This window comes from Syngnathus acus, chromosome 9 (genome assembly GCF_901709675.1).
Source record: "Syngnathus acus chromosome 9, fSynAcu1.2, whole genome shotgun sequence".
NCBI classification, from domain to species: domain Eukaryota; kingdom Metazoa; phylum Chordata; class Actinopteri; order Syngnathiformes; family Syngnathidae; genus Syngnathus; species Syngnathus acus.
In genome coordinates, this window is record NC_051094.1 from 4,635,220 (window position 1) to 4,662,925 (window position 27,706).

General features: G+C 42.8%; 1 protein-coding gene across 3 annotated transcripts; it reads right to left on the reverse strand.

Annotated features, from left to right (window-relative positions):
* Positions 1–990: 990 nt before the first annotated feature.
* Positions 991–27,706, reverse strand: slc4a4a (solute carrier family 4 member 4a). 3 transcript variants are annotated; one of them, XM_037259873.1, is made up of 27 exons: positions 27,555–27,706; positions 26,864–26,946; positions 23,866–23,939; positions 18,437–18,604; positions 15,240–15,375; positions 14,508–14,668; positions 13,355–13,507; positions 9,524–9,600; positions 8,173–8,330; positions 7,913–8,000; positions 7,514–7,668; positions 7,153–7,263; positions 6,913–7,087; positions 6,642–6,775; positions 6,150–6,424; positions 5,999–6,069; positions 5,712–5,897; positions 5,530–5,643; positions 5,297–5,458; positions 4,850–5,028; positions 4,653–4,725; positions 4,497–4,565; positions 4,250–4,423; positions 3,537–3,686; positions 3,316–3,409; positions 2,870–2,949; positions 991–2,257 (listed from the first exon to the last, which is right to left on the reverse strand). In XM_037259873.1, exons 2-26 carry the CDS (start codon positions 26,872–26,874, stop codon positions 2,906–2,908), a joined length of 3,192 nt encoding a protein of 1,063 aa, XP_037115768.1. In that variant the 5' UTR covers positions 26,875–26,946; positions 27,555–27,706; the 3' UTR covers positions 991–2,257; positions 2,870–2,905. The 3 variants fall into 3 exon arrangements, with proteins under 3 accessions (XP_037115768.1, XP_037115767.1, XP_037115769.1); XM_037259872.1 differs by having other exon boundaries at positions 13,328–13,507; XM_037259874.1 differs by lacking the exons at positions 3,316–3,409; positions 26,864–26,946; positions 27,555–27,706 and adding an exon at positions 11,136–11,231 and having other exon boundaries at positions 13,328–13,507; positions 23,866–23,957.

Here is a 27,706-nt window from a genome sequence, read left to right on the forward strand (position 1 = left end):
GGATAAGGATGAATACATTTGTTTCCTTCACCTACATTATCTATTTATGTGTCGTAAAATCAAACAAAAATAATAATCAATCTATTGTTTTTCATTAATTGAATAATCAAATATTCTTCTCGAGTCCCTGAAGACTGGGCACATTTAGCTCCTTTGGTTAACACACACGCACGCACTCACACGCGCACACACACTCACTTGTCAATCGATCTCACAAAGCAGGCGAGTGTACCCCTACACCATCAGCGACCCGCAATCCAGGTCACGGTTTGGGCATGAAATCTCTGCTTTGACGTCAGCGTGCGAAATTTCTCAAACTCGCTTGCTAATTAGACGGAATGCTCTCAATTACGTGCCAGAGGAGATGAGGCGACATCATCTCTTTGTTTTCGCTTCAGTTAATTAGCCGGAAATCATTAGATGGTTACGTCATTTACCATAAAAAGTGGGGTTACTGGTAGCTATTGCTTACTTTCTTTTTGTAATCATAATAATGATAATAATAGTGAGAATAAAAAAAATCCCAAATTGAAAAGATGGAAAAAGTAATCATAATTAGGAGAAAATCATTCCGTTAAGATTCCTTTTCAAGAATAAAATTGTGATCATCCTTAAGAGGAAACTACTATCAAAATTTGTTGAGAACAACCTACGTTGTAATTAGACAAAAAAGAAATTCCAAAGTGACAAGAGCAAACAAAAGTAAATATAAAAAAGATTTATTAAATATTACAAAAAATGTAATCCAATGAATTAAATTTCTGTCAAAACATCGATACGTAATCATATAAAAAAATGTTTCAAAGCTGCGATCTCTCTGCTGCAATAGGCAGGAATGGACACAAGAGGGAGCTGTGCTTTCATTCATTAGGAAGTATGGCGAACATGTTCATCGGTTGGTTTTCATTCAAGTACGCAAGTCACTCAATGTCTGTTCAATAACTTTTTATTTTCAATATACATTTCATTTGAAAAATAGAATTTCTAAAGTACATATTCTAAAAAGTCACCAAAAAATAAACAGTTAATGAAAAGTCCGCCCCCCCAAATACAACTTGTGAGTTCTTGTATTTATGCCCATTCAAATTTGTTGATTTTTATTGTATTTGTTTTGGCTAACAACAAACAAACAATCAAACAAACAAAAACACACGTGGACTATAAATATAAAATATAATCATATTGTTACTTTGGCTGATGGACTAACATGCATGATTAAAAGTAAGCTTTAAAATAGTCACGCTTACAATGTGCCTCTCAAATTACAGTAAAAAAAAAAGATAGTGTTTCATTATTTGTTTAGATTTTTTTTATGTGATTATTTTGGGAATGTTATGATCACAAATTAGCAAATACGTTGCTAGAATCCTCAGAAGACACAGAAGAAACAAAAAAAAAGAAACAAAAAAAGAAAAGAAAAGAAACGAAGAAATCAGTGCTTGACAGATATCTTTACTTTTACCGGGATATTTGGGGAGAATTTTGGATTCAGTTTCCAGACCTCATGCTAACTAGCACAATGTCATAAAAGCTAAATTATTCCCAGAATTATATGAGGGGATTTTCTTAATTTAAAACTGTATTACATATTCCTATTCTTAAAAGTACTTAAACAAAAATCAAGAAAATGAAAAATATTTGAGTTAAAAATGTCAACTCTGATTTGTTATTGACTTTGTAATGGACGTTATAAGCCACTTGAAAGGTCATCACATTTTTTTCAACGCGAAATTGCCCATAGCTGAGAAGAATCCAATGTACGAAAGTTACCAACACACACACACACCCCAAAAAACAGTTTCGATTTAATTTAGAACGAAAAACAAATCAAAAACTGTTGTTAATTGACCATTAATAGCTATTTAATCACATAAGCACACCTTTTCAGCAAATCCCCCACGATCAATCCACACTTGTTCGTCTGAAACAAGAGGTAGACTATAAAAATGTACATTTCCTGCTACAGGAAAATGTTATAATATATAAGCGATTCCTGGGAGGGAAAGACAGAGCTGCAGTTGCATAGAAGAAGTAGTAGAGTTAGCTTACATGTTCTGATTTGTAGTAGAAGAAGATGGTGGGGAGGTGGAGAGGGTCTCAGATCTGGATGCCACCACCACCACTACCGGGCGTGGCGGCTTGGCGGGCCTACAGAGACGTTTCGGATCCTCGGCTCGACCAGTAGAATGGGTTGCCGTCGTCCGGGTCCATGTCTATTCTAATCTGAGGCACCGGCTTCAGCGGACTCATCTCGGGGCTGAAAACACGTCAACAGCCAAGACGTTTAGAATTATATGTGTATTTGATTAATATTGAGTTGAGTAAGAATCAAAAGGATTAATCCATCCGTTTTTAGCAATCTCAACATGCCGTCAACTGAGGTCAAAGTGCCTTCGGACTCACATTGCGAATGTCATGTCAATTTCAGTTGAATGCGGCCGGTGCTAATGCTAGCTTAGTAATGCTAGCGCTGCTATTTTGTCAAAGCTGTTTGAAGGCCTGCGGGGAGGTCATTTGAGCACAAAGCAATTTTTCTTCAGAGGGACGGGATTAGGTTTTGGCAGGGTTGCAGTGTCATCGCAGTGTTACATCATAACGCTTTCTGTCTGACATTTTTGGACAAAACGGCAAAGCTCTGCACGCTTTTCATTTGGGGCAATTATTTAAAAAGAAATACTATATTGATTTTATATAATTAGGAAAATGATTCAACAAAAGACTATTGAACTTTAAAAGCTAAATACAACTGAACAGGACTTGACAAATGTACTGTCTGCCCATCGAAATAAGTTTTCTGTGTGTGTGTGTACACTTTTCCGTGTGTTCCATGTTATGGAAATGATGACAATATTGTGTTTGGGCGTCTAACCTGGACAAGCAGTTGGCCCGGTAGTAGCGAAGCTGCTCAGCACGACGTGTGTCGCTCGAGAAATGAAGCTGACTTCTCTTCTGTCGAGGAGACACATGACTGGATGTCAAATGAGAATCAAAAAAATGTATAGAAACGAGAATGATCAAGAACAAAAATAGATATTAGTCATTATAGAGTAACCTTTGGCATAGAAAATGAACGGATGTGTGAAGAAAAAGTACACGACATCACTGAGAACAAGCAAGTGTGTTAGTGCATTGAAAAGAAAACAGACTTGCAAGTGGATATTGGAGCAAAAGAAGTGACACAAAAACAAGGTTGGAAACATCTGTTAGTGTCAAACAGCGCTAAATCCAAATGTTCATGCAAGCGGAGGAGCAAGAGGATGAAGATGAAGCAGGAAATGGTTTGCATGCGCCGCCGCCTCCTGGTCGTCTACTCACTGTCAGAGGGCTGACCACCTAAAAACGGTTCCTGCTCCATCATGTCCATGGGAATTTTAATGCTGGGAACATTCTCATTGTAAGGATAGTCGGACTGTTGGAAAGGCCACACACACAAAGTCTTCAAGATCTGATCTTCAACCCCGAAACTGTGCCATTTTGAATTCAAATGGTTCATTTGTGGAATTTCCAATCACACAGAAAGACATTTATGCACGTACGTCATCGGCGTCGCTGTCTTCTCCGATTTGCTTCTTCTCGTCCTCCTTCTTCTTCTTGTCCTTCTCGGGGATGACGTCATCGAGGAAGCTGAGGTCATGCTGAGAGAACATGTAGTCCATGGCCTTCCTCACGGCCACCAGCGCCAAGATCTAAACAGGGGCGGAGAGCGTACTCACACTGAGGATAAAAAAATACTGAAAAGAATTGAACAGATTCAAGTCCTGTACTAAAACAAAAGTTCAGTCTCGGAAATGTACTTAAGTGCAAAAGTAGAAATATGAAATAACTGCTTTTTATAACTTGGCAAGCCCTAAAATTATTTGATCATATGCTGTTTTACTGTTCCAAGATTGCCTCAGGATTCTTCAAAGACCAACAGGTGCATGTTTCTGCTGAAACCCGTGTGCAGTCCTGTCAAAAAATTAGGAACACACTGTCTTTGTTATTCCATAACAAAATACACATCTACATGACTTGGACTCTTTTGCTATTTTGGGCTTCCCTTCTTAAGTGCACGTTTCAGCAGGCACCTGTGAAAATGTGTGTGTGTGGGGGGGGAACACAGCCAGTTCTCTGGACTCTTTCACACTCTCCCATGAACACACCGTCTCATAAATATACACAGAGAGCAGCATGACTTGTATTTTCATTGTTTTGAGACTTCCCAATCACAAGATTCCCACCATTCCATTTCAGTTGGTACGAGTCTCACCATGACGGGGAAAATGATGGCGGCCACGGTGGACTTGAGGATCCAAAGCAGGGCCAAGCAGAGTGCCTGGATGAAGGTGAACAAGTGTACCTTCCTTAGCGGCACGTGCCGCAGGTAAATCAGGTCGGGCTGGTGTTTGGCCGGCATCAGCAGCAGCTTCAGACGGTCCATGAACTGCAGGCAGGAAATGTTATAACTGAGGCAGGATGATTCAAATGATGACATCATTATGGAATGAAAAGTCTACCTGAACTCCATTGAGAGAGGCCACTCCCATGTACAGGAAGACGCCGTACAGGACCGGCATGGGGATAAACTAATGGAGATATCAATACCATGAAATGCTTGGAAAAATATATCGCTCCATGTTATTGTAGAGATGAATTAAAAATGGAATACATACCTTTAAAATGGGAGCCATGAAAACCGACAGTCCGGTAAGGATGAACACAGCGACGCCGGTGACCCTCTGCTCCCTGCAATCATATAGATTAAAGATCTATGAAATAATCCGTAATCATGAAATTGTCATCGACTTGACCCATCTTCACGCGGCTGGTCTGCCATACTGTTGTTTTTTCGGTGAGGTTCGAAACGCACCTGACTCCCAAGAACTTGGGCTGTTCCCCGGGCGCCGACGTTTCCGTTTCCATCTTCAAGCTGTCGATGTGAGCGATGGAGATGACGGTGGCCGCCACGTACCACGGCAGGCCCATGAAGGAGCACACCACCATCAGCACAGCCACCCAGAACAGATCCAGATGGTAGCCCGCACCTTTCTGGAATACGGAAAAATCAAATGAGCCTCGAAAATAAGAACGATGTCAACGCTATAACATCATTAAAATGATTGCACATTATTTCTTTTCCTGTTAGCTTCATTTGAATGGAAAAAGCCAGAGCACTACTTGCATTGCCAGAGAACATTTGAAGTGTTCCCTCACTGGCGTGAAACATGTCTCACTGGCATGAGAGGAATGACAAACACATTTAGCAGGCTTGCGAAGTTTGACGGCGGAGAACGTGAGCAATGCGTCACTCACTCACCTTGAGCTTGTGCTCCTTCCTGTTGACGATCACCGCCGTGATCTGCTGGTCCATGAAGATCAAGATGGTGACCAGCAGGGCGGGCACGGATGAGGCCAGGTACACCCACCAGGGGTTGCCCCCGAACGGCGGCACGAACCAACCTCGGAGGGGACTCGTCGGCTAAAGGAGGAGGGAGATTTGAAGATCTCGGCCAAACACAAACAAAACCCACGACGTTCGTTCGTACTCACCTTAAATTCAGTTGGCACGATGAGTTTAGGAGTGTCCACGCCGACCATCGCGTCCACGCCGCAGAAGATGAGGATGGTCAGGATGATGGCAAAGTCGCTGATGAGTTTCCTGACCTGAGCGGCCAACGAAACGCACGGTGAAGACCCGAAAGCGCACCAACGAGACTTTGTGGCGGACTCACGGTGGTGGGGAAGAAGGGGCTGGTCTTGAACTTTTTCAGGGCCATGGAGCAGGTGTACGTGCCGAAGAAGAGGATGATGGACATCAGTGCGGTGTCGGGGACAAAGTCGCACGCTTTGCCCACCAGCTCGCCGTTGTACTTCAGGCAGTCGCTCCGACTCAGAGACGACCACGAGGCGTTCACGGGCTGCACGCGGTTCAGACAGAACCTTTAGTTGTTCCGGTCCGTGTACCGTATTTACGTATCACCCAAGGTGTAGGTGTCGGACCAGAGGGGAAAAAACCTACCAGATCGGTGTTGTTCCAGAACCAGATGGATGTGCCTTCTAAAGGGTCGCCTACGAAGTCCGAGTTGTTTTCTGCAGCAGTATAAAAAAAAACGCTTGATGATGTCCGCATAGAGACTACAATGGACAAGAAGGAGGGCTCGCTCCCTCACCGAGGACGGTGGGCGCCATGCAGAGGCAGTCGTACTGCGTGACATGTTCCGCCCGGAAGTCAGAGTTGATTGGGTAGTGGTGCGCCAGCTTGATCATCTTCTTGAAGGCGTCGTAGATGAAGATGAAGCTGATAAGGGCCGAGAAGCCTTCCTCTGTGAAGCGCGTGAAGTACTTGACCAGGTAGCTGGCGTCCGTGGCCACCAGCAGCAGGCACAGGAACGCCGACCACAGGCCGATCCACAGGCGGAACTCCAGGTAGTTGAATTCGTTGTCCCTGGTTTTTCGCGGCGCAGGAATCAAATCGCATATGAGGTAAGTAAAAAGTTGTCGTGAGAATAAAGTTGTATTAGTATTATTATTATCATTGTGAAATTTGTGGAATGTTATGAGGAAAAAGAAGAAAAGATTTGAGAGTAGACTTAATGTGGAACAAAAGTAGTATTGTTTTAAGAATAAAGTCGTATTATTGAAAGGGGAAAAGTGACACTGACTTGCTGAAATTGAAGAGGAGGCGTTCGAAGACGAGGACAGGTCCCGTGCTGCTGAGGATGGTGAGCGGCTGGCCGGCCAGAAGGCAGAAGACACCGCCCGCAATAGCCGTGCCCAGAAAGCTCTCCAGAACTCCCTGAAATCAACACCGACAACACCCAAAATCAGTAATGGGAAGGAACCAAGTAGACATTTCTGCTACTATTTTTCTGTACATCCTCTATTTTGTTTCATTGAATTTTTTTTATTTCCAAAGTTGTGTGCCACTCTGACCTGCATGTTCTCCGTGGCGTCGCCGAGTAGTCCGCCAAAAGTGATGGCGTTGGTGACGGTGCCCAGGTAAATGAACAAGATGGCAGACAAGGCCTGGATGTGGACGGCGTCGGTGATGTCGCTGAGCAAGAAAGGTACTTTTCTTTTGATGTCCAGCAACAGGCCGCCGCAAAACCTGAAAGACATCAAATGTATGAATTATGACTTTTTTTTAAGGAACTGTTTGTGGTGATGTCTCACCTTCCCGTTTTCTCCAGCTCCTCGCCCACGGCGTGCCCGCCGTCTCCGTGACCGCCGTCGTGAGGCGCGTCGCCGTTCATCTGAGCATCTGCACCCGCGTACATGTTTTTCCTGAAATACACGCTTTGAGTTAAAGTTGGTGGATAGCACTCAATGCTAATTGTGCTGGGGGGGGGGGGCATAATAATATGTAAATATATTATTACAGATAGTATGAAAATAAAGTCCGTTTAGTACGGTGAAAAGTTTCTGAAAACAAAGTCACATTATTCCGAGAAATCGTCCTCATTGTTTACGTAGAGGGCTGTGACTCTCAAGCCACGAGAATTCCGCCTAGCAACAAGTAGACATTTAAAAGGACCTTTTGTCTGAGGAGGGCAGCGTTTTGGGAGGTTCAATCCGGATGGCGGGATCCCACTCGCCGGGAGGCAGCACGATCACCTCATCCAAGAACTCGTCGATGCCGGCCAGCAGGTCCTGTCGGTCCTTGGCCTTGTATGCGATGTCGTGGAACACCTGCACGTGACATAATGATGGCTACCTCAGCTGCTGTGTAAAAATTGGTGGTTAAATGCACCAAAACAAAAAAAACAAAACCTGCACATTATTGTCATTGATGTTTTTATATAACCTTCAACCTATTCATTTATTTTACTATACATTTGTTGACCCAAATCAGTGGTTCTTAAACTGTTTCATCTAAATTGCAGTCATATTTGATTTTTTCAAATGTTTTTTTCTTTCTTTCAGTAAATCCCACCTCGTCCGACATGAGGGTAGCGATGGCTCGTCCGATCTCGTGGTAGGACTTGGCTTTACCTTTGGGCCCGAGCAGTACAAATAAAAATCTGCAAATGTAGACGATACAAATGATTACATTTTGGATTTGCATTGAACTAGCAGTATTGTCTTTAAAAAAAGCAAAGATTTTTGATAAATCTCATTTCGAATCTAATGCTGTTCACATGGCCAATGGAACCATTTGTACGTTTTTGTTTTTTCCCTCGATCACCGGCGTACCTGGTGGGAACGGGAACTTCCGTCAGGGCGCCGAGCATGACGGCCTGCTGCAAACGCACAAAAGCCACAAAGGGCGCGTCCAGGAAGTCCACCTCGCCCACCAGCACGTTAGAAGCCTCTGCGTCTCTGGGCAACTTCTTCATGAACTTGTTCCGCAGCTAGAAAACAAAAAAAAAAAGAATACAATGGAGATGGTGTTCTTCAAGGACTACATCAAGTCCCCTTTTCATTCTAAGCAGCAAAGAACGAGAAAGACACTCGCTCTGTCACCATGGGGGGGGGGTTCATCCAGCCGAGGATGGTCAACCACAGAAATAATCATTTCAATTAAATTTTCCCAATAGGTGAAAATATTCTATGTTTATTTTGAGGTTCTGCCAGTATCTAACTGCACCTGTAGCAACATGCAATGGTGTGTTTATTATTTATTCATAGCAACTGTTTTACATTGCGATACACAGTAATACTGAGGGATGATATGGCATGGAGTTATCTTACAATAACGTTCTTGAGGTCATAAATACTTCACCATGGCCATGTGTCTTCTACGTAGTGTGAATAGCAATAAATGAAAGGAGTAGCCCGCAAACTAATAAACAGACGTACTGCTGTCAAAGCATGCTATCACGTGTACTATTACTTATTCATTCATTTTATTGTATTTGCCGTCAATGAACATTTATAACTTTATAATAAATAAGTGTAATGGTGAAAAGAGAGTACAATAAGTCCAAGGTCGAAGAACAGGTTGATTGTACCAGCGGACTACAGAACAGTAGAACAAAACTATATGACAATGTTATCAGTGTTGTTGTTATCATGCTAATTATGTACTTACTGTAAGTCTATCTTCAAAACCTGAATTTGTTTGACCTCTAAAGTGATTTTCACAACACAATACAGCTAATCAGATATATTCATGTATTCATATACTTTATATTCAGTCGATGAACCTCCACCAGGGCCAAACAACGCTTGGATGTACCTGCACTTTGTAGATATCACACCACCTCAGTGTGTCTCATGATGTTAGCATACCAACTGTTAGCATGTTAGCAATTTATGCATTCTCATTAGTCATTTTAAATCATATCTGAGACCAGTGCATGGTCTGTGTGATCTGCGCTTGGCGTGACAGCGAGGATCCGGGTTAACCCGGGTGTTTGTAGTTTCGTAGACATGCTCATAAGGGCATATTTAAAAAAAAAAAAAAAAAAAAAAGGCATGTAGATTTGTAGTTTGCCATGTTGTGGACGTGAACACAGCTGACTGTTCTGAAAAGGGTGCTCGATCTGCACGTGCCTGCTCTCGCCCTGTCAAAAATATGAAATAACCATACATTCACACTCACCTGGTCTTTCTCCGGCTTGTCAGAGATGTCATTGAGGCTGCTGGAGGTCAGGTTCCGGTGGGTGGTGGTGGGACTATCTGTTCAAAAGACACGTGGACCGTCAGAAGTCCACCTGATATAACATCCACCAGGGAGAAGGAGGAGGAGGGACAGGGGATCAAATATGAAAAACAAAACAGCCTTAAAAAAAAAAAAAACATCATGGAAAAACCAGTAAACCACCACCAAGACTTCATGCAGACCTGACAATTTACTCATTAGGACAGTTGGTGTGTTCTAGAAATGTCTGGGAATTGATTGTCATTGGAATGCCGATAAAGCTAACATGAAAGGGATATTAACACATTTAAAATCTTTAGATCTTCACACTACATTGGCCTAGCAAGATTTGTAATTGGTAATACAGTACAAGCAATCATCTTTCAATTGCAGGCTAATTTAGCCGCTAGCTTAGTGTCGCTATTAGCCAAAACAAACATGAAATGAGATTGACAATGTTGTTACATCTGATTCACTCGCTGCTCTTCAGCGGAGCAGTAGGAGATTGACACCATGTTGACTTTAAGCTTTTCCGCTGGCCTCCACATACTGTAATTGCACTCATCATCTGTGTCACCGCGGCATTGTGGGTAATCACGCCTTTGTCAGCGTGATGCAGCCTTGGGGGGGAATTCCTCACGGATCCTGATTGGTGACTGTTGAGCAGCTAGGATGAAGGGTTATTGACGCATTCTAACTAGTCAGCATGCTACGGGTGTTAAAATATATCATATTTTCTAATTTTATTTAAATTTAGTACACCAAATGAGAAGTTAATACAAAACATTTTGTCGACCTCCGCCAAGGCCAAATGATCCTAAAAGAGTCGGACACAAACCCTAAACTAAGTAGCTAACAAAAATTTGAGTCCTAGTATTGACAAATAAACAACCAAATATCAGCCATCAAGCAATATAATTATCAACTAACATATAGCTAAACAATTAAGCAGATAGATCACTAACAAACAATTAGAAACAATGAACCAATTAACCAAAAGTACCTAACTAAAAAAACTAATCAACACCTGACAACCAACCAACCGACCAACCAAATCTGTAACTAACTGACAACTAACAATCAGCCACCCGTACAAAATTACTAGCTAGCTATATAAATGGATATGAAACTAACGAATACTGACAATAAATAAATCATTACATATCCACTGATTTAATTGGAAAAGTAACTACAAAATACTGACAACCAACTAAGCAACCAACAAACCAATAGCCATGAGTTAACCAGATATCAAACAAAAAAGTTTACTCGCGACCGTAGAGCTAAAAGGCTGCAGTAAAAACAAACTACCAACAACAAAAATAACAAACTATCCACCAAACCAATTAACATACCACCAAATTAACCGATGTGCATCAACTAGCTAACTAACTTACTACCTAACGTTAATGAAAACATAGCCTGACCCTTTGACACTTGGTGGAGGTAATCTGAGTCTCATTGAGTTTGGCTGAATTGTCGAGCCCACAGGATGCAATGGCCTGGTGATAAAACCGGAGCTCAAAATGGAGTGATCCGGCTTGTGCTTGTGGTGTCAGCGAGGTGGACTTACTGAGCCAATCCATGCTGATGCTCCTTTGACTCTGCAAGTCCTCCATTGAGATGCCGCTCGACAGGCACGTCACGGAGGTCTCCAGAGGACTACGGGCTTCATTTTGTATGTGTGTTTGTTTTAGTAGCAGGTTAGTGATCCGGTCCAACAGAGGTGACAGACGTTTGGAAGAAAGAGACAGGGAAGGGAGTAGCCACACACCCAGAAAGTGAAAGGTGAGCCAACCCATACAAAAGTAGCTGATGAGTTGAACCCAAATCAAGTCAATAAGATGCAACAGCGGAACCTCCAACCTCTCAGCTCCAAAACAGTTTTTGTTGAATTAAAACTGAGGTTTTTCTGTTTTTAATGGTATGCATTTTACCAACTAACTGACTGACTAACTAACTAACTAACTAACTAACTAACTAACTAACTAACTAACTAACTAACTAACTAACTAACTAACTAACTAACTAACCCACTCACTCACCAACCAATCAACCAACCAACCAACCAACTAACTAACTAACTAACTAACTAACTAACTAACTAACAAAACAGTTGGTCTTGACAAACTAACAAATTAATTGACTAACCAACAAGTAACAATTACAAAAATTGTAACAATAATAAAAATAGCAATTTATTTATGATTTTAATCTAAATACTAGAAATTGATTACTGTATTTCTTTAAATAAATATAATGTTTGTTTTTTTCTTCCCAATTATTTCTATTGTAATTTTTGTCCTGCTGGAGGTGGCTGAGAGGTTCCACTGCAAGTTATTATGATGACACCATACACATCCAGTGCAAGCCTTTGGAACGAAGCACTTTTAGTTTTGAAGGAGGTAATCAGCGAAATGTCGTCATAACGGCGACTGGATAAGAAGCCAGAGCCCATCCTTGGAAATAGAGCCATAAATGATTATAATAAAACAGTGCTTACTTTCCAGAGACTTGACAGCTGCTCATAGATTCAACGACACTTAGATTATTTAGATTGGCACAGGCGCAGGCACTGTCACTTTTCACCGTCCAACAAAATTCAGAAAGTGACGAGTTGTAATTATTTGGTGGAGGAAATAAAGATGATATTTGAGAGGAAAAGTCATAGCTGTATTCTATGTATACAAGAATAATATTGTAAAATATAGAAATCATAATAATAATAATTTGAGAAATTTATTTCACATATTTATCAAAGGAGTTGAAGTTTGCAGTGTATCTGCCTGTAGGCATCATATTTAGCATCCTTCCTGAAACTAGTAAATAAAGCAACCCAGAAAAATAGAAACAGCTGTCTGCATGATGCAGTGCAGTTGCGCCGTTCCACCGCAAAACATGAGCCCCAGAATAAACATTTTCCGAGGGTTGATTGAATAGAGAGTCGGAAATGTCGGTGAAAAAAGTGACAGCCCGTCCTGCCTACTAGAGGCAAACTACAACATTCCAAAGTTGACGAGTTAAAAATGAACACATTAAAAGCTACTCAGTATGTGCAGTGAGAAACAACTGCAGTGGTACCTTGACGTGCAAGTGAGACAGTGAACTTAAGTAACAAGTAAGCTAACTTAGTAAACTTTAAATTAACTTAGTGAATCAGCAACTTTGACTGTCAAACTAAACATATAACAAAGAGAATTACATGGTTTTTATCCCATTGTCCATGTAACCTTCACTAGCTTAATGCTAACGCACAATACAAAGACGTGCTAGCAAAATTAGCAGCGATGTCATAAAATATGAAATCATGACTGTTTCGATTGGTATCACTATATCTTTAAAGCACAATACTGTCGAGTGCTGGTTTTGTTTTTAAATTAAAAACATTTTCAACAAAATGTTGTCAATGTTTTGGGGGCAGGCTGAAACATCATTTTCAGACATTTGGATAGGAAAAGTTCTGATTTGATTTAAGTCGTGAGTCACGGCACCACTGTATCACGATGAACTCAACTGTGGAAGGAGTTCATCTCTCAGGTTTGAAAATAAAGTATGAGACAAATGTTAAAAATTAGTTTTTTTAAAATGTGCAATTACTAGGACTGAGCAAAGCTTTAAGGTGCCTTGTTAGTCATTGCACACAATGTGTACTGTACTGAACAGAGCATGTATTGTTTACGTAAATATGGTGATCCTGAGTGGCTTTTAAACAACGTGAAGAGGACCCCGGTGGAGACTGCAGCAGACTGGCACGAGTGATTTTACCGTTCTCCTGGTTGGAAAAGAGCCTACTTGCGCTGGAGACCGTCTTGCCGATGTCGGCCAGCGAGCGCAGGTTGGACTTCTTGGTCTGGTGCCGATGCTTGCGGAGCAGCGTGTACATCACCTTGTCCTTCAGCTCAGCCTTCAGCTGGCCGCTCTCCACCTGGTTGTCCGTGATCAGTTCTGGAATAACACGGTCATTTGATCATTTAGAAAAAAATCATGGAGTACGGCAAGAATAAAGGTTGTCATTCTGCGAGAAAAGTTGTAATTTCCGAGAATGCATTTGTGGTTGTAATTTTTTTTTTTTTTTAGGTAGTATTTCGTATTATACAACAACAAAAGATCCTATTTTAAAAGGATTTAAGTTTTAATGTACAAAATAGGAAATAGGAGCAGAAAGCTTTAATATTATGATTTTTTTAAGTGTCATTTTTACACAAGGGTATAATCATTCCATTTGAAATAAATTAAGTTCCAATATTATTTTAATAATATAACATGTATATTTTGAAGGGCTCAAAACCAGAATGGGTTGAAACATTACCAGAATAAAGCTGCACTATTATAACAAAACAAAAAAAATGCTTCAACTTAACTTTCAAGATGAGTTACAGGCACAATTTAATGCTGATTGAAATGAGTTGTAATACCGTTTAATGTAGTCACAACAAACACAAACTGCGTGTAACAAGTTGTTAATTGCGATTATTGTGCAGTTATTTTGTGCGACAAGCATTTGTGACATGATGCATCAATCAAAATATGTATGCTATTTTGAAACAACACCGCTGACAGACACGAGAGGAGCCTCAGTCACAGGCAAGTGCGGTTTATGGGCTCAAAGCAAGAGGCCCACTGCAGTGCGCTCAATTACGTCACATTCATCACTGCTCGTGGTAACGCTTCCTCCTTTCTTGCTCTCTCGTGCAAGTTTGGGATCTGGCGTGAGAGGACGTCATCTTCCCGTCAAAGTCGGGCGTAGGACTGGACCTTTGCTGGCCTCGAAAATAAAAAGCCTGTGCCAAGTCTTGACATTTATTTTGCCTGTTTTGTTTTGTCAGGTTATGTAAGGTTGCTACAATACACTGAATTGTTTTGTTTCGTTGTATTTAAAAAGACTTTCACGTGCGCATACGTTGCTTTATAGGCGTGGCTGACGTGGTGAGCGTCGAGCACTCACCAACCACCTGAGGTAAGGTGGACGCTTCCATGTCCAGCATGATGGTGCCTTTCTCGATGCAGGTGCGCAGCTCAAATAAGCTGTGCAGGGACAAGGTGGCCACGTGAGGTTTGCTCCAGCGCTCGCCGCCTTTCTCCACCTTTTCTTCAAACTTGATCCACCTGCACATGTAACAATCTCAATTGTTCATCTCCTTTTTGGATGAGCGTACGCTTTTGTCCTATTACGCCCCCCCCCCAGTTTTCTCCAGGCCACACATAGCCGCGTTGTATTAGCTCCACATTGGCCTTGAGTTACAAGTTGCATGTGGAGCCCAGCCAGTCAGCAACTGCCAACAGTCCACACATCTTTTGTGGATCCTTTTTGTGGGGTGTACTTGATCCCCCTGCAGAAATTTGTGCAGTAAGAAAAGTAACCAAAACAAAGTTTCGCAAAATTAGACAACTGTTGTTGAATTTCAGAGATTTTTACAACTTCTTTGCACTTTTTGCACTACAACCAAATGAAAAAATTGTCATCAAAACTTCATCTATACATATTTTTTTCACATCGTACTGCTAGTGGGCTAACTGAAAATGTGCCAATTAAAGTTTAATGTTCTATTGTTCTGCACTTTTGGGGGGAAAATTATAGTTAGGAATCTTTATAAAAAAAAAAAAGATGTGGCGTTACTTGGCCTCCCAAGGTCATTCTCACCTGGGACCACCCAGAAACCGCCATCCCCGACGTTACCTGGCCGTCTCCTTCCACTCCATCTCCTGGCCGTCCACCGACAGCAGTTCATCCAGCTCGGTGAAGAGCTGCGGAGGCGGCGGGCCGTCATCGTCCTCCCCGAGGATGAAACGGATCCTCTCGGCGGCCGGCGAGACTGCGGAGACGGGAAAGATACTCCGTGTCAAAGGGCGGCGGGGGGCCTCTGAATCGGCCTCGGGGGGAGGCGGCAGCGTAGGTATGATCACCATGGCCACCTCCTCGCCCTTCTCCTCGGCGGCGTCCTTTTTCTCATCCTGGTTGTTATTATTTTTGGACATTTTTTTTTCACCCCACCGGTTTACCCCGAGGTTTGATTCTTCAGGTGCGAGTCACAAGCAGAGCACTCATGAGAGACCCTGGAAGTGACAGAGCCTCTCAGCTGCTTTGTGAAACAGGTAGGAGGGGGGGAGTTTTTGTAGCTGTTGCGCGTCAGTGCCAGCGTACCCCCCTCGCCGTCGGCCATTGGCTTGGCCGCCTGCCCCCGGGAGCCCCTCAGTGACAATTAGGAAAGGCTTCCCAAACTGGCCCATTCTTCAGGCCCAGCTTTGGCTTCCTTTCCTCCTCCCTGCTCGATCTCATTTGAATATTTAGCAAAGGGACGAGGTGAAAACTCAACGGGGTCGTATGGAAATAATGGTTTTTCATTAAGTCGATAGGCGTCAGTAAACACTCGCACGAAAGTCACAATAAAAGTCAAATGACAGCTACATCAAAGTGACTGAAACCTCCTTTGGAGCTCGTGAGTGTAATCCAAAATTGGCCGGGTGCTTGTCTTGACAGGGGGCTTGATGATTGGCTGGGAACTGAGAACAACTCGTCCACCGTCTGGCCTAAAATCATCATTGCGCCACTAAACGTAAATTATGCAAGTATTCCAAAAGTTCATTTGTGAAGCTAAATTGACTAAATTTGCTGATACAATGCAACTTTGCAGACATTTATTCAGCAGATCGGTGTACTGCACTTATTCTTTATTTTGCGCTCCCTAAGTCTCCTTAAAATCCATGTAAAGTGAAAATAAATATGTTTGACACAGCAGTGGCAAAGGTGTTGTTGAAAATATTGCCAAATTTGAGTGATTTAAAAAAATCCAAAGTATATTGAAAAAGAGGCTTCAAAAATGCTCATTTTCATTTCCTCTGCTCTGCTCTCAATCATCCGACGGCTGGAATATATCCCACTGGGGCTTTTCCGCATTGCTACAACGGGGCGCTCGAAAGCCCCTCTCCACATTATTTTTTTAATATGATATTATTATATATCTCCACATGTTTTTTTTATAGTGGCAAATTTAATGTAATGTTTGATTAGACTACTTTGGGTCTGATTCCAAATTCACAGGGAGCCCTCATAGACATCCATGAGAAAATGAGGCAGCAAAAAGGTTACTGTCCCACTCCAGCAGTTGCTAAGAGCGGGCTGGGATGGGGGGGCAAAGTAGGGGGTGAGGAGGGTGAGATCCAGGGCAGGGTGAAAGCAAAGAGGGGTGAGAGCGCAAGCACCGAGAGGCGGAGGGGATAGAAATGAAAATCCCAACGCTCAAACGCAATTTCAAAGGCGTGTGTGCGCTCTCGCCGAGAGCCACTGAGCGCATACAAAGAGCACTTTGTCCCGGGCAGCGAGGCATCATGGGATACGAGATGCGGGGAGAATGGCCCCGCCGATGCAGAGCTTCAGCCAAAAGGTCCCGCTCGCTCCTGACATGCATCCTACACAAACGATTGGCCCAATTTCCGCCGACTGTTTGGCAAAACCAAGACTGGCCATCGGAAAAATTGACACTGTCCACTTCGAATAGCACTCCCACATTTGTTCCTGTCAAGCACGTGGGAAACGCTAATAGGCAGCAATGATTAATCGAGTTACTATTCGACTCCCAAAAAGGTCAAAGTAAAATATTTCTCAAAGCTTCCCAGAGTCATAATACTCACATCAATAAGAGACTAGCCAAGAATACAAAAACAAAGTTTGTAAAATTTCAGGATGGGAAAGGCAACATTTCTCAGACGACAACAGTGATCTATAATATTTTGAGAAAAAGCGAAAATATCAACCTACAAAGCGATCTATCTATTTATCTGTAAGCACTGCATGTCCTTTCAATGAGACAGATAAACGATATGAGGTGAAATATGTGACCCGTACGACCAGTACGCAACGCGGTCCGACGTTTGTTGACTGTTAACATTTCCTCGCGCTGTTGGCATAAAAACAAAAATCAGCGTCACAGCCACCATCTTGTTCTTCGAAAGATGAGTGAACATGCCCGTTCTCATATTACTACAAAATAAATCAATTATTTAATATAATAAAAATACACATGCATATATATATATCTATGATTATGATAATCAATGATTATGAGAAAATGTGAATGAACACGCCACTTATTAATCAAAAGGCGAAAAATGGCACAAAGCCTTCGTTTTTAAATCATCGGCCTTCGTGGAAGCAAATCAGTCCCAAATAAATCAACGCACCAAAGTCAGCGTCCGAAAACAGATGGGTCGCCTGTAATCTATTGTGTGATTGGATTTTTGTCCTGAAGAAAATCCCCGAACACACTCACAAACGCACGAAGAGACATGTCGGCATTTTCAAATCCAGTTGTCGCACCAATCAGAACCTGTTCGCTCGGCCTCAAAAGAGCACTTGAGTGACAACGCAATCACAAAAGCGGATCAAAATCTCATGCTAAATATTGGCCACATCCTAATCAAACAAATATTAAGAAGACATCAATTTTGTCATTTGATTCTTTTTTTTTTAACTCATCAGTATTGGAATTCTAATCTTCCAAATATTGAAACTGGTGTGGAAAGAAATCCATATCAGTTGGAGCCTGTTGCGTAAATAGACAATACAAATGATAACAGAGTCATATTTTCCACTTTTAACTTGACCCAACTCGTCTATAAGAGACCCTCCTCCAAACATCCCAAGTGCGCCCGAGGACGGAGCAACACGTGCAGCTGCAAACACAGCACGCAAAAAGGGCAGAGGTGGCAGGCCAAGGGCGAGATCACCCCGCCGCCTCTCCCCCCCGGGAGATCTGAACGGCCATTACTGCGAGCGCTCTGTCAACTCATCGGTGAGAGACACAAAAAGGGGAGTCAGCAAGGCCGGCGCGAGACGGACGCGAGGCTTGATGTGTTTTGACGCGGTCGGGAACTCACTGAGGGGCTTGAGGATGCTGTTGCCGACCTCGTCGTTGGTCTCGTTGTCGGAGGCGTTTTCCGACGGCCGCTCCTTCTTGTCCTTGTTGCCGGGCGTTCGCCGACGGTGGTGTCGGCGGCGGCGGTAGCTCTTGGGGACTCGCACGCCAATGTAAACGGTGTGGTGACCTAAAGGCAGAGAGCCCAAACCAGGTCAAAGAAATGACAGTTGCAGAAAAAGTGTCAATTGTAATTTTCGTCAAAATGATATAAAAAAAATTATATAATTATAATACAATTGTTATATTTCAAAAGAGTTTTAAATTTACTAGAAAAACACTTGAATATTGAATTTAATGATACTGCATTTGTTTTAAATGTATTAGAAAAACACTTGAATGTCGAATTTAATGACACTACATTTGTAATTTTACCCCAAAAAATGAAGTGATTTGAAATTACAGGAGCCAAATTTAAATTTTACAATAATTGTGTTTCTTTTACAAAAATAAAGTAGTAATTGAAGACGAAAGATGAAAAGGTAGTAATGAGAGGAATTTCGAAAATGTTTCATTATTACAGCAAAAACATTATCATTTTTAAAAAATGATGTAACTTAACTGAGTAAAGGGAGTAATATGCATTGTTTGAATTTTACAAAAGACATCTGTAATATTAGAAGAAAAGTGAGTTTACGAGAATAGAATTTTAAACTTTTGAATTTTAGCAGCATATATGTGTAACATCATGAGAAAAAGTGATGTCATGGAAAAAGACTTCCAGTAATAACATTGGAATTTTCCAGGAATAAAGTTACAGTACAACAGGAGCCAATTTTTCTTCAGGGAATAAAGAAAGTACAGTTATCAGTTTATGGTCTTCCACAAATACCAAGAGGAAATAAATAGTAGTAAAACAAGGTCCAAACATAACCTTGACCGGCCCTTGAGCTGAGTCCAGCGAGGACTCTTCTCACGTGGCTCCCAACGAACGCGAGGGAGCCGAGCGTGGGCTCTGAGAGGTTACGGTACACTGTCAGTGCAAATATTTGGACTGAAAAAGAAATAGCACGTAATAGTGAATCTGGGCTAAATAGCGGCCCGGCGCGCCGGCACCGGCACGGTCGCAGACGATTGGGACCATTTCTAAGCGGAGGTCACGTTCACGCTCATTAAAGCACAAAATACAAATGTGTTTGCTCAAAGCACGCCACTTAAGTGGACTTGAATGCCAACGTGCCAACCAATAATATTTACTACAAATGGAGCAGACAGCGTTTGATTCTTGGCAGTATTTGGGCATATACATTTTCTGCCGAGCCCGAGCCAAGGCTTGAGTGCATTTAGCCTGCCAACCCATAATATTTACAACCAATAGAGCAGAAAGGTTGAATCGGTTCACACTTGGCAATCAACCAGAGATAACTAGCAACATCTGATTGGACTTTAACACCGACAAAACAAAAGGCTCTCTCTTTCAAAAGCGGAGCCACGTGTCTTAGCAGGAAGTGTCGGACACCCGCCGAAAAAAAAACAATGGTGGTCTTTTTGCGCACAACCACATTCATTATTCACTCTGAGAACAATGCATTGTTTTCCAGAGTGCTTTGTCGAAATACAACAAGGGTTCGATCATCCTTTTGCGATGCTATTTTTTTGGACAGCAAGACTACTTTAGTTTGTAATGTCGTGCGAGTTTGCCTGGAAAGCGTCTGATGTTTCGAGGCTATATTTCAAGCCAGCATGGCCCGCACTCGAGCAGCTGACCGGGAGGCTTTGCGTTCAACAAGAATGGCATCTCGCTCTTGTTTATGGGACAACACTCTGACGCTAGATCAATAAAAGTCCCGCCGGCATAATGCACAGCCCCGCTCTTCTAAAGAACACCTATCGTGGAAAAAAAATAAACTGCTGACTCAGCACAAATCCAAGCTGGCAAAGCTGCTTGAACCAAGTCAGATGACAGATATTAAATGTGCTGTTGGGATCAGAATTGATATTTTGATTTGATTGGTGTTGAGTCTAATCTGTTGTTTGGGATGTTGGAACGAAGCAAGAGCACAAGACGTAAACAAGGCTTCTGTCTAAGTTGGCATGATTTTTTTTTTTTGTCAGGGTCCGGGAGGTTTTTCTCTTTTCCACAGGGGGCAGCAGTGAGCAGAGTGGCGGAGGACCCACAGGTGTGATTGATCTCCACAGGTATGGCTGATCAGGCTCGTTAGGGGAAGGCTTTTAAGGAGCACGCTGCCGGCGGTTTGTCCTCTGAGTGTCTGCCTATGTGATCTCCTCTACGGCTGTGCCTCTAGCGATTATCCAGGTCAACACTACTCGTCTACGCTGAGTCTCTGGTCTACCTGTTGGCTCTTCGCCTTGTTTTCCACAAACTCTCTTTGTTGTTCCCTTCCAGCTTTTGGATCCCCCTCCACGGACCTCCGACCGGCTCCACTCTGCTCAGACCGAACCGTTCACGCTCCACCATCACAGCTTCAACTCCGTACCCCTGGCTCGGACCCCCAGCGCTATTGGTTCGTCACTCCCTTCAATAAAAACTCCACATCCATCTGGGACTCCTGATTGGTTTCTGCATGTGAGTCAAACAAATCGCTAAAACCATGATGTTTTTTGGGAGGTTTTTACTAGGTGTGCTACCTGTACCTGGTCTTGGGCCAGATTTTGGTACGTTTTTGGTATGTTATGTCTTGACACATTGTGTGAATGTGTCAAAGAGTGAGTGTAAATGAGTATGTAGAATCAATTTGTAAATTGTGATTCAATGTTTTTTCAAATGTACTTGTTTTTGAAGCCTCAACAGGGATTGTAAGAATTCAACATGACAGTGATGGAAGGATCACACACGCATCTCAGACCAGTTGTCCAGTTTTATGGTTCCAGGTTTGACCCGGAAGCAAAGGCCGAGATCCGGCTCACCCCAACTGTCTGGCTGAAAGTCCTGAGGAGAAAGTGGACGCAGCCTGGGTGGACTAGACCCTATAATGTGGTGGAGCGCACCTCGCGTGCCATCCGACTGGCCGGCAAAGGAGACACGTGGTATCACCTATCCCGGTGTGCCCCTGTGAAAGATTCCTGCAAAGATCCAGATTCGCCATCGACAGCGATTGAAAAAGAGGCAGAATAATCCTCTTCCCCTTGGTGGCCAGGTAGTCAAAGTCTGCTTTATTGTCTGATTACTATAGTAATTGAGAACCGCGATTTAGATTGACGTGCCGCCTATCAGATGATCCAATATTCCTGTGTTCATAACGCAGTTTGTTAGTTTGTCCTTGCCTTTTGGTTGACCTCTGAGGTCAAAAGGGGGACTGAACAGGGAGCAACAGCAATATCTAAGTATTAATTTATACAAACATAGTTGCTCCATCAGAGCACAGACACTGCACACACGGCTTGGTAATTCTTCCATTACACATAAGGCACAGCTCATTAATGTCATGACTCATAGATACAATCTTGCAAATAAAGAACCAATTATTACTCCACATCTTTGTTTTCCTTGCTCAACGACGGACGTCTTGAACAAAATGCAACAATCTCAATCTTTTCTTTTTTTGCTTTTGCTTGTCAGTCAAAATGGCATTTAGTAGTGTAATAAAAAAATATAACAATTTAAATTTTCTTTTTTTATCAGTAGGAGGGGGAGGGGGTTAGGGTATTGGCCGGCTCATGAATAGCAAAAATCCACATATAATCGACATCCACTGAAATGCTGCGCAACATTCAAAATGTTTTGTACAAAAATGGGAGAAAAAAAAGATAAAAGCTAGTGCGAAGGTGGCGAAAGAGTAAGTCAGCGCGTCGGAAAGGAAGATTTGCACCACGCCACAGCTGCTTTGTGCGACTACTTCCTCTTCTTTCTCTCATTTGGAGAGCTGAATGAAGACCAAGCACTGGCCCCGGCAGAGAGGTTTGTTTAGCCCGCTAGATTTCTGAGCGGAGGCAACGGCGAGCCCCCGTCACCCGCGGCAACCGAACTAGCTCGGGGACGATATTGGCAGGTAGCACCCCTTGAACACGGATTGCATGCTAATTATGTGGGCAACACTGTAAATCGTGTGCTTGTTTACTGGATACTGAATATATCGTTAGATTTTGTTCGTTTTCAATTTTAGCATTCAGTTCAAGAATGATTTTGTCTGTGTGGCAAATAAAATTTCAGAAGGACCTGACAAATGTTTTCTAAGGTTAGAACACAGCTGTGGACAAATCCATAACTTTCTATATGGCTTTTTTTTTCATTTATAAATTGATTGAAATGGATCATTCTCGCGTCATTGTCGTATTTTTAGCTTCACTTTATTCCTCTTATAGTTTTTACTTCCCTTTCACACACCTTTTCTGGAGCAATTAACTGAACTTGAACTGTATCTTATCTTCACAGCAACAAGACATGATCTCATTATCCCTGGCTGGCACATTTGAATGAAAGAACATCAAAATGTTTGAATTCCAACCAAAGGTCAGCGCTGCACTATTTATCTCAAACTTCCACACTGTGACACAACATTCCGATATTCCCCGAGGGGGAATTCTGCTTAATCGAGGTTCTGATGAGATAAAATAGGCCTCCAAAGCTGCTCCACCAAGGCTCATCACATCAGAAATGTCACGCTGCCTTTTTGTTTTTGTTTTAGCTAATATCAGATGAACTTGCAGCTCAGTGGAGATGACTTTTCCAGCAGAGGATCCTGACACACACAGGAAGTGTGAGTGGGTTCAAGCTGGGGGTGACAGCTGCCAAAACTCCACTGTGACCGTGTTGTGAGAACCATCTGCGCAACCGTACGTGTCACTCTTTTCGTAGTTCACTTTCTTGGGATTTACGATACGACCAACATTGAAAGTACACGTGTGGTGGTAATAAACCACCAGGTGTAGCTAATGAAGTGACCCACTCGTGTACTTCCATGGCAAAAGGAAATCCCATCTGTTAGTCATACAGCTTATCTTAGTTTAGCTAAATCATTGGCGAGTATTGTCTTGAGGATTGTCCAGCCAAAAATGTGATGTCAAACGGCTTTAAAACATCTTAAAAATAGACTAAAGTTCTATTTTTCATATGCATCTCAGAACATTTATGATTGTGACAAATGTATTTTACATTGTTTCCCTCCTCAGAGCCTAGTAGCATTAGCATCAGTTAGCCACACTATGTTACCGGCAAAAGGTTTTTGTGCTGAACACCTATAGCTTGAAACTGTTCAGAATTCCCCTCTACGGTTCAATCTGAAGAAAACCAACCTGGTAATGAAAAAATAAAACAGCCCAGTGACTTGAAGGACCCCATTTTTATCATTTTGTTATTTTTAATATTAAACCCGTTACACACCACTGATGATACAGATTTGTCACCATTTTTTTTTTGATCATCTTGTGGATTAGCGGGGTAAAGAAACGACAGCTCACATTTGGGGGGAAAAAAGGTGGTGTTGACCATACCTTCCACCTCCTCCTGGTCGCAGATGTGCTTGACGAGGGACGCCCCGCGGTCCAACACGGCCTCGTCCTCCATCCTGTAGTAGTAAAAGAGGAAGAAAGACTGCTCACACCGCTCCTCCAGCGACAGCATGGAGCCATAGCGTCTGGGCTCGTTCACCTGCAGCAGGTTGGGGCTGGGGCTAGGGCTCAGTCGGGCGCTACTGGTGGCGCTCATGACGCCCTACCCACCCAACCCCAACGCTGCCCCCCAATTCAGGGGACTTAAAAAAACTCAAAAGTGAAGAATGTGTGTCTCCCTTGAACGAGGGCAAAGTGCATAGCCGGTCAGTGCGCCAACGGGTTGTGTAGTGGAGTTAATCTGGTGGGTGGGAGGTGAAGACAAGGACAGGAAGTGTCTGCTAATTGGGTTAGCTCATGTCTTAATGTAAACAAAACAGACATTTGAACTCGTTGCAATGATCCTATCATTTATTACAATGAACCACAGGGATGCGTACCAGAGCCACAAGGGATTGGTGGAAAGTTGACGTATAGAGAAAGCTAATTTCGTTAACTTAATTAGCATTTTTAAATTTGACGTATCGCAAAGAAAAGTGTAGCCCTACATATTTGAATGATTAAAAAAAACAAAAAACACCTTTGACTTTTTGGTTTTCAACTGTTAGACCATTCCTGGGTGACATGCGCACACTCTTGTCCGACAACGGAGCGCTCTAATTCAGCCACGCAAGCGGACTTTTCGAAAAGATGTGTAACTCGCTAGCTAGCTAGCTAACGGCCAGTTACAATTGCATCAAACCGCTACACCGGACAACGATGTTAAATTTCTTAAATAATGCGGGGGGACTCGTTCCTGAGCTGAAGTATGTCGCCAGGCACAATTTTAGCCACGATGATTTCGATGAAAACGATTTAGAAAATTCAAGTCATGTGACTCTAGTGCCGCATCAAAACAGCGCAGTTAATTAGTAACCCCCCCCCCCCACACACACACACAACCATAGTATAAAGCCTCTCCATATGCTCGGTAATGCCCATCCTCTCCTTCCTCCGCCTCTTCCTGTTGCTCGCCCCTCCTCCAAGGCACAAACAAGTGGGGCATCACGTCTATCTACTCATCCGCCCTTACAGGATTACGCCGGCTTTGCTTAAACGACAACCGAGTCGTAACACCCACGACGACGCACGCTTCCCTCAGTTAATTAATACCAGCAACCCAGGCCTTAACTTGTGGTGTACCATGAGACAAATATGAAGACCTACTGGTCTCTACTCATGATGGATACGCTGTTGATGATCCATGTGTTCTCTTGTTGGTTGCCCTTCATGGTAGCGTGGAACAAGTCAAGAATCGACTGATAGAAGACATGTTCTACTCATCTACACGTTGTGGATTTCCCAATAGTGGGCAGCCCAGGTTGTCGCTACCACCGTTGCCATCTGTTGATCAAATTGGGGTACAACAAGACAACCTGGGCTCCAACTTAACTCCTCAGTCCACACAGAGAAAACATGAGATGTCATATTATGTTGCATTTCTATATAATCCTCTACTGGAAGCAGACTAGGCTAGTTTAGCTCTTTCTATGATATGTAATAAGGCAGTTTGGCTTCTTTCTTCCATTGTAATCGCTTCACTTGACAATTTAATTATCTATTATCTTCTGTACTTATATGTCCTCTCCAACAGCGGCTCTCAAACTGGAGTCTGAAGACCCCAGAGGGTCTACGAGCCATCGAGTGGTATTCATGAGAACAATTTTCAACACATTATTATTATTATTAATTATTATTATAGAGTTAGGAAGTGTGTGATCCTGTGTGCACTCACAATAGATGAAAAATCTTAGCCCCTGTCCAGCTTTTAAATATATATATGACTACTCAAAGAAGCTTATGTTAGTTTTGCTTCTGATACACCACTAAAACTATAAAACTGGTTGGCCTCTTCTGCTGTAATCTTTACTCGATCCCACACAATCGCTTTCCATGTCTTCTACAAGCTCTTTGCCGTGATTTCATCACAGGGGATGGGGGGGTGGGAGGTGGGGGGGGGGGGGGGTGAAAGCAATAAATCAACAGAAGGTTTCATAATGCCAAAAACGATCGAATGGAAATAATGTGCCGTTTTAGAACGGCAGACTTGTGTGAGCAGCTGCACAGGAAATAACTATTATGAAAGACATTCCAGCAGAAAGTAATAAGTGTCCACAGATTTTCCACGGCTCTGTACTGGAAAGGAGTGTATTGACGATCGATAAGCCGGGCCGGGGGTATTACTTTGCACTCTAGGCTCGCTATCTGTCGCCTTGGCGAGATAGTCTATCTGTCAGGCTGCTCGAGGGCCCAAACAAAGTCAAGTAGCCCGCATTGTGTGTCCTCCATGTCTAAGCGCGCCTCGGAAACACCAAGAAGCCCTGAAGGCGTCTTACACTGTGCGGTGTCTGCGAGACATTATGGAAGCATACACGCGTGCCTTGCGTCTCGCACGCCACCCCATGCGGCCGCGTTAAGAGCGTGTATGGGTGTGTGTGTGTGTGTGTGCGTGTACAAGGTTCACCAGAAAGATCACTGATTGGCTGTGCTCGTGTTGACGATAGCCTGCAGGAATTGAAACGTGGTAGCTCAGTTTACCTGATCAGGTGGGCGGCTGACCCATTCGACCCCCATACGAGCAGACTGTAACGTGGCTAAAGTTCTCTTATGTAACGTTTCGCTTTTGTGTGATATTAAGTGCTATTATGTCACGCCGCTTTACGTTGAATTGCGCTAACATTCAAATGTGTGCTGCGCCCACGATTGTGTTTCAAGCAAAAATTTACACTGGTCATTACATGGCTGCAACTTGTATTCACGTTAAACTTTAACAAGTTTACTCTTCAACTCACCTCCGAGGGACCAGCTCCCGCTTACAATGATTTCCCCATCCCAAAACATTCATCCCTCACAAACTGCACTGACTTCAGCGCAATGTCCAAGATTGTCGGGGCTCACTTACTTCTTGCTCATCTTGTCGGCCAGTGTCCGATGATTTTAGTGAGGAATGAATGCGCTGAGTAGGACCCAGGCTGATGTTAGAACCTGAAGTGAGACACACACAGAGTCAGAGTTAAACTTTAGCTCCATCATAGATAGCATCCTTGATATTGTTCGCTTTTGAGTCACTAATCTAAATTGTTACGGTTGTAGTTTACAGATAGAGCTGTTCCTAATAAACTGGCTTGCAATTTGGCTGCATCCCAAAATATGTTGCCTGTAAAAACACAATAAGGTTCCACTTTGATTGACAGCGATGATGCTTGAGTCAGTCGCGAGGGTATACATCACAATTAACAATTCAAAAGTACTCAAAAGACATCAAACCTCAAATTTTCCAAATATTTCATTGACGAAATTATTTGAAATATTTTGCAAATTTACAAATGAAAAACTGTAAGTCGTTTTGGTGGAAAACAATAAAGGCTAAACTATTTTTCAAAATGTACAAAAAAAATGTATTTGGCAAATTTACAAATGAAAAATCTCAAGTCATTCAAGTGGACAAATAATAAAGGCAAAACTATTTGAAAATTGTCCCCAAATTCTCAAATAAAACATTTTTGTTCTTTTTTTTCATGAAATAATGACTTAGGAGATGAACGACAGCGCGACCCAGATGCTGACCCCTCTGTTGTGTGTCAATGACTTACCGCAGGGAGTTGATCTTTGCCTCCTTCGCTCTCCGTGCGCGTCTCGCAGTCTCGGTCCCACCGTGGCCGTGAAGGTGAACAAGTGATCGTCGGGAAGGAGCGCCGCTCCAGTTTGTAAGCGACGCTCGGCCGGCCACCGGTCCAGGCCACTC